At 39.7% G+C, this 11,083-nt stretch overlaps 1 protein-coding gene across 3 annotated transcripts in view; it reads left to right on the forward strand.

Moving 5' to 3' along the window:
* ppp3cca (protein phosphatase 3, catalytic subunit, gamma isozyme, a) overlaps positions 1-10,929 on the forward strand; it is a 30,189-nt gene extending 19,260 nt beyond the window's left edge. For 2 of the 3 annotated variants that reach the window (XM_040155454.1, XM_040155451.1), the window contains exons 9-14: positions 69-194; positions 1,729-1,806; positions 2,656-2,740; positions 3,720-3,817; positions 6,624-6,650; positions 8,207-10,929. In XM_040155454.1, coding sequence (XP_040011388.1) covers positions 69-194; positions 1,729-1,806; positions 2,656-2,740; positions 3,720-3,817; positions 6,624-6,650; positions 8,207-8,364 — 572 coding nt within the window. In that variant the 3' untranslated portion in view covers positions 8,365-10,929. The remainder of the gene's footprint in view (positions 1-68; positions 195-1,728; positions 1,807-2,655; positions 2,741-3,719; positions 3,818-6,623; positions 6,651-8,206) is intronic. The other variant, XM_040155453.1, reaches the window with a different exon arrangement.
* The last annotated feature ends 154 nt before the right edge of the window (positions 10,930-11,083 follow it).

Genomic DNA, 11,083 nt, shown 5'->3' on the forward strand with positions numbered 1-11,083 from the left:
TTTCTTGTTTTTACCAGGCTTCAGTCCTTGAATCTCTCCTCTCATTTCTTTCCCTCTGTCAATCCTAGCTGCTGTATTGAAATATGAGAACAATGTGATGAACATCCGACAGTTCAACTGCTCCCCCCACCCTTACTGGTTACCCAACTTTATGGATGTCTTCACATGGTCTTTGCCTTTTGTTGGAGAGAAAGGTATGTGTTTAAATGGGGGGGAAAGTGAATGGAAAGCCAGAAATAAAGCCCTTTATTGATCCATCACTGATTCATTGACTTTGTGGAATAGCCAGACGTAGACTGACCCAGAAACTATGCGGGTTTTTTTTGTTTTTTTTCTCCCTTCTTTTCCTCTATAGGGTCAGGGAATAGGAGTGAATTTTAAAATGGGCTAGTTTGTGGTTTTACGCTTTTCAACAAGGTTCATCTGCAGCTATAACTCATTCGGAGCAGAGCTAGTAGAATTTAAGACTAATGCAGATGAACACATTACAAAGTACATTATTATTGGTACAAGATTGCTCCAAACTTACAAATCCCTCAGGTGTTGAGTTTTTTTAATGCTTCCATGTTGGCGACAGCCATGGCCAGGGGTATTATGTTTTCAGGTTGTCTGTCCATCCCTTTCTCGTGAACGCGATATCTCAGGAAAGCCTTGAGGGAACATATTAGAATTTAGCAGTCAAAGGTCAAACATCAAAGTCTCTGTGACCTCAAAAAACACGTTTTTGGCCATAACTCAAGAATTCATATGCTAATTATGACAAATTTTCACACATGTCAAACGGGATAAAATGAGGAAGTGATGACATTTTATATCATGTTCTACAAAAACACTTTTCTGACCATTATTCAGTGCCATAACTCATGAAAATAAGGTGAGATTGAGACAGTATTTCGCATTAGGTCAGAACCGAATCGGTGACACTAATCTTGGGCACCCACCTTGAAACTGTTGTGATTATATAGATCTTCTTTGCTGCAAGAATGTGGATGCGTTTTAGAATTTGTAGTTTCTTTGCAACATCCATATTTGAAGCCTTGTCTACTGTCATGACTACAACTCTATCAGAATCAGTTTTGTTGGCCAAGCGTGTGAACACATACAAGGAATTTGACAAGAACAACAAAGCTATACAAAGTCAAGTCAAATCCGTTTTATTTACACATCCCTATATCACAAATTGAAAAATACACTTAATACCTTTTATTAAATTCCTTCAAAGTCTTCACTACATATATTATATGAGTCTGGACAGACATGGATGTAAACTGCAACCTGACTGGCTGGCGGAGGCCTTGCAACCGTGAGGTGGTAATTTTAGTTTAAATCATAGATCATGTTTAGTGTTTTCCCATTTACTAAATCAGAAAAGTGTACCAATGTGCTTTTTAGAATCCACCACATCTGAAACTGAAAGAGTCCTTTTCTAGATTGCAGTCTTTGTAACCGAAAAGCTGGAAAGTCACATTATTAAGCAGAGCATTTGTTATTCATTACTGTATTGTTTTGACCTTATTTGGGAGAAATTTCTAGCTACAAGCTCACTGTTTTTTTAAAAGTGTTTGGTTCTATAGCTGCCTGATAAACTTAACAAAGTTACTATTTGGAGAGGACAGTTCTACTCCAGTTATAAAAAGCCATACAGAAGTCAAGCAATGTCATACAAACCCTTTCTCAAACATGGGTTTGGCACCACTTTACGTTTTTAAAGTGGCTTCTCTCCCACAGTGACGGAGATGCTGGTGAATGTACTGAACATTTGCTCTGACGATGAGCTCATGTCAGAGGGAGATGACCTATATGAAGGTAAGGAGAGTAAGAATATTGTTGGTACTATACCATGAACTCAAAAGTTCACACATGGTTTTGGTATATAGTATAGACTGGTGTTAATCTTATGTTACAAAATAGAAATTGGCCAGCTAGACGATATGTATTGTTTGGTGATAAGCACTGTGTCTGTTGTTTCATTGAAATTCTAAACTTTAATTTTAATGTCACATTTAGATTTGATTCTACAAAATTTAGCATGAATACCTTTGTTATTATAAAAGCGCAGGTTTAGGTCTAGGGTCTCGTGTACAATGATGCCAAACATACTGTTTCTTAAAACATTGCCATGCTGAAAAAAAAACAAAACGTGAAATATTAACACTATCAGCACATAATATTGGTGATTGGTTACTTTTGGTCTAAAAAAATACATAGATAAAATAAGTCTGCACATCTGCTCAGGTTGTAGATTCTCACCAAAGTCCTCTCTGGTTCTGTTCTTTCCTTCTGCAAATTGCATTTTCAGTTTACTTTTTAAATTGAATTGTAAATGAGTCCTGGCACACACTTAATTTGACAGAATGCTGGGAGGTGATTTATACGCAGCACTTCATCATAATTCAGCCTATGTCCCACATGTCTGATGTGGATGAGGGAGTTCAGAACAGCCGCTATGCTTTGAAACTCGACATTAAACCCTCAGTTCATCTCTCAAATGTATCATCCCTTCATCTTTTGTTCTCTTCCCACAAGTCCTTTATACAGCATATTATTCATTTTAAGTAAGTGCTAAGAAAATCAGTGGCAAAAGATGGAAACGGTAGTATTGATTACTCAGGGTGGTATACTGTGTGTTAACCCTACATTCTGGACTTGTTCCAGGTGGCACGACGGCAATGCGTAAGGAGGTCATCCGAAACAAGATTCGCGCTGTGGGGAAAATGGCCAGAGTCTTCTCAGTCCTCAGGTGTGACCCTTTCATTAATGCTCTCCCTTTGATGTTCCTCCTCTTTTCTCATGTATATATGGATCACAATGAGCTGAGTGGGGTGGGGGTCAAAATTACCAAACTGAAGCGCAGGTCACCACAGGGTCAGGAAGAGGCTAGAGTGATAGTGAACTGAGTGTCAGTTGAGTGCACAAGGAAGTTGTGTTTGAAAACACAATGCTGCCCTGCTGGGATTAATGAGTTGGCAAGAGATCAGACACAATGTACCTAGACTGTATAATGACGTTAGACATTATTCCAGATTAATGCTGTTGATGATAGCTTTTCACACTGCTGCAAGTGGGCAAGTTGTAGAGCAGCCTGTCTTTCAGACCAGTTCATATGGGTCAGTGACTTAAAAGGGTATTTCAGAAACAGATTTTTAAAAAAAGAAAAAATCCAGCTGTTACTTGGCCAGGCATTTTGTCATAAATTCTTAAGTGTTTTGACTTTATTTTGGTTTGTTAAATTTTCAAGATGAGCACGTTGCTCTGCAGAACTAATATAATCTACATTTTTAGATACATTTTAAAAGTGATGGGAAAGTCTAATTTCAGTTGTTAACCCCTGTTTCTTTTGACTCAGTAGAGGAGAAAAAAGAAACGTGAAAATTTTAAGAGTGTTAATATACAGTAAAAGTATGTTGACACAAATCTTAGCACTTGTAAATGATCCATAAAAATATTGCCTCAGCTGCTAAAATTGACACAAGTCCTCAGTGACCCACTTACAGAACCAGGACAAATGTAATTGGATTGGCTGGAGGCTTTTAGAGCTGACAGTCTATCACTCTATCAAGCAGAGTGAGTGGGCACAGGTTAAATATCGAGTGATGACTGAACTTAAGACGTCTCGGTTACAGAACAGCCTCACAACCACCAGGTGTCTGCTGGCCTGCTTACTGAAATGTAATCTGTGTGTGTGTGCTCTTTGTGTCTGTGTTTTGTTTGTGCACTAGGGAGGAAAGTGAGAGTGTGTTAACACTCAAAGGCCTGACCCCAACTGGAACTCTTCCACTGGGAGTGTTGTCAGGGGGAAAGCAGACCTTACAGACTGGTAAGTTTGTTTCATATTCAGTAACCCTGTTCTTTGATTCCTCCTCACCAGCTGCCATTTTAACACAACCTGCACCCTTAGCGACATTTCCATACCCCTTGTCACCAAGTGTGTGTTTCTTTAAACTACGAGTATTTGCTTTCGGCAAACCTTTTTTTTTTTTCTTCGTGGCAAGTGGTTGTCTTACATGATCTGTTGCTCCACAAGCACATCAGTACAGAACAATACACAAGATGTTAGGTAACTGCAAAGCAATAACACTTTTTCCTGCATTAGCCATACCCAGAAGGAAGGATACATGGTTTTCAAAGCAGTGTACAGTCATAGAGATGAAAATATGCTTATTCACTTTCTTGCTGAGAGTTAGATGTACTGATTGTCTGTAAAGTATGTATCTGAAGCCAGCACCTGCTTAGCTTAGCAGAAAGATGGGAAATAGTGGGAAAAGGCTAGCCTGGCTATGTCCAAAGGTAACAAAATCTGCCAATCAGTAGCTCTAAAGCTCACTAACTAAGTGTTAAAACGACTGGCCAGCACTAACTTTCTGAAGTCTCCCCTGGTTGCCTCGCAGCTGCACTTAGCTGGTAGGTGGATTTTGTTAGCTTTGGACAGAGCCAGGCTAGCAGTTTCCCCCTGTTTTTAGTCTTTATGCTAAGCTAAGCTAACCAGCTGCTGGCTCCAGCTCATATTTTCCATGCAAGCATAAGTGGTATCATTTTTCTCATCTTACTCTCTGTAATAAAGCAATTAAGGAGACAATTACAACAAAAATTATTTAATTTATTTGAATACAAGATGTAAACTAGGTTTTTATTATTTCAGCGTCAAATTGTATTTATTTAATAATTATGTAATTATTTATATTTAAAACTGATTTAAACTGCATAAACTGTATAAATGGTACGAAGGCCTCTATAATAAAGTGGTTCTTCTTAGTTCTAAATGCCAAATAGTCTGCTCATTATCAAAATACAGAGACAAATCCAATTCCAAAAGAAGCAGAGGTCACAGTACCTCCACTGACGGTATTCCAAGAGTTCCTGATGCAATACAACCACAAATTCTGTATTAGTGGATATGTCATCAATGATGTAAAATTCAACTATCTGTTGGACATTGACTGGAATAGCATACTTTGCTTGCACTTTTGATTTTTGCAAATACAAAAATACAGCATAGTGAACTCACCAAATATTGGTAGCTCCATTGGTTAGGGTGGAGCTAAAGCTGTCCATCCTGACATCCAGTTTGGGGAGACAAGCCTCCCTGTCCTTCTAGTCCCTTTGAAGGGTTCTAGATCAATGGCGGCATACCCACCACAGGAAGCACTGGCTAGAAACATGACTCGAGCCTTCCCTCTATGCAGCAGAAAGTTTTCGGGATGAGCAGCAGGTTGGCTGGTTGGGGAAGTCAGCCTGTCACCTGGAAGTGGCCACTGACCCTCTGATCTAAAGGTCAGTGCCTGGCCTAGTCCACCACAGGACACGCTGGGAGTCAGGCTTTTTCCAAGCTGGAGGCTTACAGAAGCTGCGGAGCAGCCGAAGGAGAAACCACATGTTGTGACCTTTTGGAGAATGTCACTGTCCATGTCCGCTACCCTAGCCACAGCCTTCAGATCAGCAAGGCCAGTTCAAACAAAGGGAGGGCAAGAATTGTGTGTTTTTGTCCATCCTTTTTGATTGTTCACTTTGTTTTTCCCAGCCCCAGCTGTACTTTTTCAAGCTACTGTACTACTGCTGACATTTTAGGGGGGATGGGGGGTGCTCATTGATCTTTGAACACTGGCTCCTTCTGAGAGTATATAATGAGAGGCAACACCAAGTCCGTGAGTTAACCCCTCTCTGAGGCCATTAAAGTACAAGCTTGCAGACAACCAAAAATGTTTTCCTTTGTGTCCCCAGTAACAAAGCAACTCATAATCCAGTGCTGAAGGGGAAAAGTAGTTGTGGCTACAGTTCTGCAGCTGTAGTCTTCTATCTTAACACAGCTCTCATTCATCTTGAATGCAGAATCAGTTCTTTGAGAAATTATATTTCATGCTCTCAGATGATTGTCTTCATTTAGTGTTTCAAAGATTCAAATATTCTGTACAGCTGCACATTCAGAAAGAGATATGGCTGTTTGTTCCAAAATGCCCAACATAATTTTTAATTGAGAAATATTAATCATGTAAAGTTCACCACTAATTCTACTCCATTATGAATCTTTTTTCTCATTTTGGATTAAATCTGTTTGTACATGTATGTGAGTAAATAGGTGTGTGTGTGTGTGTGTGTGTGTGTGTGTGTGTGTGTGTGTGTGTGTGTGTGTGTGTGTGTGTGTGTGTGTGTGTGTGTGTGTGTGTGTGTGTGTGTCTGCCTGTCCGTCTGTCTGAATGAAAATCAGACTACATTTGCACTGCAGCTTTGCCTTTGTGAAAGGCTGCACTGTACAAATGCGTCGTCCTACCTGGTCATTGTTGTGCATCTCGCCCCAGTCTTAGACTCTTAGTGCTCAGCCAAATCCCCCCTCAGCTCTCCACACCTAAGTCCTCATGATGGTTTAAAACCAACACCAGCTTAAATCTCCAACAGGCCTCTCCTCTCTAACCTTCCCACCCAGCCACCCACTAACTTGCATGTTTTGATGACGTTTTTATAGCTGCGTTGAATTTAGTTTCCATAATTACTGTGCCATGGGCGTTGGCATATATTCTGCCATCTGTTTCCCCTCTTTATTACTGTCTGATATTACTGTTGTAGTTGCTGTATCTGGCTTCCTTTGATGACTCTCTCTTTTCCCCCTTTCTCGACTCCTATTAACATAGCTACCATTGAGGCAGCTAAATCACAAGGTACGCATGGCTGTGTGGCTCATCTCTGAACGTTTTTGTTCTTGGTTTTACTGGCCTTTTACTCTCCTCACTGTTTTTATGTCAGTGATTATTGTATTATTGTATACTACTTGAGTGTAGGTTGCTCTTGCATTATCAGTGTCTGTTGGATCACACTGGTTCCATTATTGTAAAATAGTTCATATAAACACTTTTCATTTACATGGTGCCAGTTAGGCAATAACAGAATCATAGATAGGACATGAATTGACAAGAAGCTTGTGTAAGAAGACAACTAGTACAATTATAATTACTGTTTTTAGGTGCAGCAGATATATGCGTCTATAAAATGCACTTTTAAACTAGATTATTTTCAGCAGGCTTACTTGAATCAGACTTGTCGGAGTACATCAGAAAAGTAAGGCCCATGCTAAAAAAGGGCTTGTTATGCACTGTATAATATATCAGGGTTAGGACCTGACTTGTCCCTTGTTGACAAGAAGTTCCTGGCTGTGTTCACATAGGCTCTTCTTGCCAAGCGTGGCTCCCCACACATAGAAAAGCCTGCTAAGACCTGGCTAAAAGAAGACCAGGGACATCCCTGCCGGGGATATTTTCAGACGCTAATCCTGTTTCTCCATTTGGCTGTTGCTGCACTGTCTGCCCCTTCTGGTCAATTAGTGGCAGTTACAGGTTCGGCAGGAATCAGTGACGACAAACAGTGTTTTTAAATCAAACATTCTAAATGTAGCAGATTTAGTCTTTGCTGCTTTGTTGCAGAACACATTAAGGAATAGTGCAGTATAACATTACACACTGAGCGAAGGGGCAGTGCGTTTAGGCAGCATAATTTAGAGCAGTGGTTCCCACACTGTCTGTTTTATATAATCTGATATAATAATTTGTGAAAATATTTCTTTGATCAAATCATCTCTGTTACTACTCCACTATCTTTCCATGTTTTCATTTGCAACTGCAGAATTACCAGTGGGGTACACGTGCTCCTGGGTGGGAACCACTCACTCAGCGTACGGTTAATGCTGCTCAAGAGAGCACAAGTGCTTTGATATCACAGATTTCTGGTTGTGCAAGAGTACCCTTGAGAACCTTGTTTGTATGGCTATAAATCCACCTTTTAAACCTTCACCTAAGAGTGTTCATTCTCTGTTTAACTTGATAATTTTAATGACTCAAGAGTGTGTCTGAACAGTTTTTACAAGTTTGCTTTCCATTTGCACACGTTTCTGTCTGGTTTCCTTGGCTGTTTCGGGACGCTACCGTAAGTCTACAAAGTGTGAGGTGTTACTGTTGTAGCTTGTCCCACGGTAGTGTGAAAACTAGAGTCATTATTTACATGTGCATGTGTTACATTCACTGATCATCTGCACTGTGCAAGGCTGATACTAGTTTTGTGCTTATCAATGGAAATTCCCCAAAGAATCCATTTAGATTTAGGCTGTTGAAAAAGCTAAAGGATATGGTTTACAGCAGATATGTGCAGTGACATGAGTAGGGAAATGACTCAAGTGGTTCCAGCTTCTGATCATTTTTCCTTTGGTGTCTCTTCTGCCCTTCAGCCATTCAAGGCTTCTCTCCTACGAGGAAGATTCGTAACTTCGAAGAGGCACGCGGCCTGGACAGGATAAACGAGAGGATGCCGCCTCGCAAAGATGGCCAGCAGCCGGACGGCACCACGATCAACACCAACACCCCCAACAAAAATGGCACTGGATAGAAACGCCGTCCTCCCATCTTCACACTGCCCACACCCCCTGACTCATAGCCCCCAACCACTCTCTCTCTCTCTCTCTCTCTCTATCTATCTGTTGTCTCTACTGAAACTGCATATCCATCTTCTGCCTGCCTACAGTCGCGCAGGGAAAGGAAGAGGATTCATCAGTAGATAAATACAAAAGGAGGCCACAGCGCTGGGAAAACACATCCAGCTGCTGAAAAAAGACAAGCAGATTAGTATGTTATCTGGGAAAGATCGAATCTTATTTATTGAAGATTAATTTTATTAGATATATTGTGTAATAGCAAGAATCCATTGAATGAAGACATTTTGCAGTTGTACAAATGTATACTGTACACTGAAGTTCTAACTTCTACATGTCAAAAGTATAAAAAAGTAAATTTTATAAAGTTGAGTTGATACTGATAGATGAATCCCTTTCCTCCCAGAATTTTAGTCACTTTAAATTTTTTTAAACTTTATTTTTATTGTGGTCTGGATGTGTTTGCTGAGGGAAAATTTGAAATATAAATGCAGTGGCCTCAACAGCCTCATTTGGATCTTGCAAGGTTCTTGTCAAGACAATTTAGCTACTTCAGGTTCTACATACAGTGCAGTGTTTGCTTATATATGTGTCAGATAAATTATATATGTATTGAATGGTGAAAAAAGAATAATGGAAGTAAATAATATGAGAATAATGACTACAATTTAATATTTTATACTTAAAGCAGAAATGAAATGAAAGCTTGTAATCATATTTATAAATTTTCCACAAACCTTGATGAATCCCCAAAGAATGGATTTTTGTTGAGTATTTACACTTCCAGAGTAACAACACTTTCTTCCTGTATTATCATTTGTGAAGGAAATGGTTAAAGTGAAGGATTAATGCTTTGTGTGCAATGATAGTTGCTGTTGCTGGCTGTCCTGTGCTGGTATGACTTGTATTCACTTGATGGCAGCTAGGATGTTCTCGCTCCGCTAAACCAAAAAAGGGATATACAGTACAGCCCGTCCTTTTCTATCACCACAACCAGACCCGTAAATCCTCCCACGCACTGGCTGGAATCACTACTTCTTCTTCTCATGCACTGAAGTTCAGCTGACCTCTCTGGGGGTTAGGCACTGCACGCGGAAGATTACTGTACGAGAGACCAACTGACACAGAAGGACACATTTTCTCTCCAGTCATCCATTTGGACTAAAGAGGACATGTTTGCTTACAAAGCAGAGGAACTGCTTCGCAATACTGTCATCACGGCTTAGGAACTTTCTGTTTGATTTGATGTTTTATTGTCAGACACTTAAAAGAAAAAAACAACAAAAAAAAAAGAGGGGGGGTGTGCTTCTGGGGCTTTCCTTGTTTATAAAGCCGTATTAGTGTCGCCATGTACTGTTGATTATACAGTACGCAGATGTTTTTTCAATTGTAATAATCGTACGAATCAAATAAGGGAAACGTTTGACAGCACTTTGACGATGCTGTACCCAGACACAACAGACTGAGTCATTCCCCTTGGCAGGGATTATACTATAAAAGGTACTGCCGCCACACTAACAGCTGTCTATCAAGGCCTAACAGTCCTCCAATCATCTCAACCATGGCTGACTCATGTATACAGTATATTTTTACGACTCGCAGGCATAACCAAGATGGGGACCATTAACATTGGCTGAGGTTGCCGGTGCGTATAGGTTTTTCTTCTCTTAGGTATTCAGCCCTCCTCTTCTCTGAACACCTCCAATCCTCGTCACAGGCACTCCCAACCCTTTAAGACCTGCTTCTTCTAGGACACAAGACCAACTCAACTGGTGCTTCAACACACCTGACTGTAATTCTGTTGTGTATTGTCAATCAAGACAGGAGGGCAAAAATAAGCTTTAAGGTTTGCTATTCTCTTATGAATTTACTTTTTTTTTTTTTTTTTTTTTAAATGAGGCGTTTGCGCTCATGTGCCATGCCACCTTGGCCACACATGTCAAGATCCGTGTGTGTGTGTGTGTGTGTGGATGGTGAGCAGAGTCGATCCAGGAGACTTTCAGTCACACATTATTAAAGCTAAAGTGTCAGTAATATTAATCTTGGAAATCCTTAAAATTTCCAAATATTGTTTGCCCTTATGTTCAGTAGACTTCTGGGGAAAGCTTCCTAAAGATTAAATATTTTGGTTTACATTTATAACTGATGTTAAAATTTGTTTTGAAGGTAAGGCTTTATTGGGTGAGCCATACAGTATACTGACCACCTGTTAGGTCCTATACATATCTTACAAAATGTAAAAAAAACACTATTGGTCATCAAAGATCTTAAAATAGCTGTAAAAAGGGGTGAAAAAGACTACCGTACGTGTCATGCGAGGCCATGAAATCTTTTATGTAGATGTAGCACTTGAAAGAAAATAATAAAATTCAAATACAGTGTTTTATTTGACTCGTCTTGGATGTTGGCTCTTGTTATTTCATTGGCTCCAAACAAAGTTCTCTGGATTTTGATGACTTCTTTATAAAGTGATGAGACTGCTCTGTTACTGTTGTGTTTACAGCTTGTTCTGCTGCCCCCAAGAGGCCAAAATATATATTTCAAAAATCAAACCAAAAGAAAAAAAAAAGTGGTGCTGCTGCAAGATAAGTTCAATGTGTTTTTCATAAAATGTTTCCAAGTAGCATTAATATTTTGTCTCTTTTTTTTCCACACAATGCATTTGTAGTATTTGTA

Source organism: Xiphias gladius, chromosome 19, assembly GCF_016859285.1.
Source record: "Xiphias gladius isolate SHS-SW01 ecotype Sanya breed wild chromosome 19, ASM1685928v1, whole genome shotgun sequence".
Taxonomy (NCBI): Eukaryota; Metazoa; Chordata; class Actinopteri; order Istiophoriformes; family Xiphiidae; genus Xiphias; species Xiphias gladius.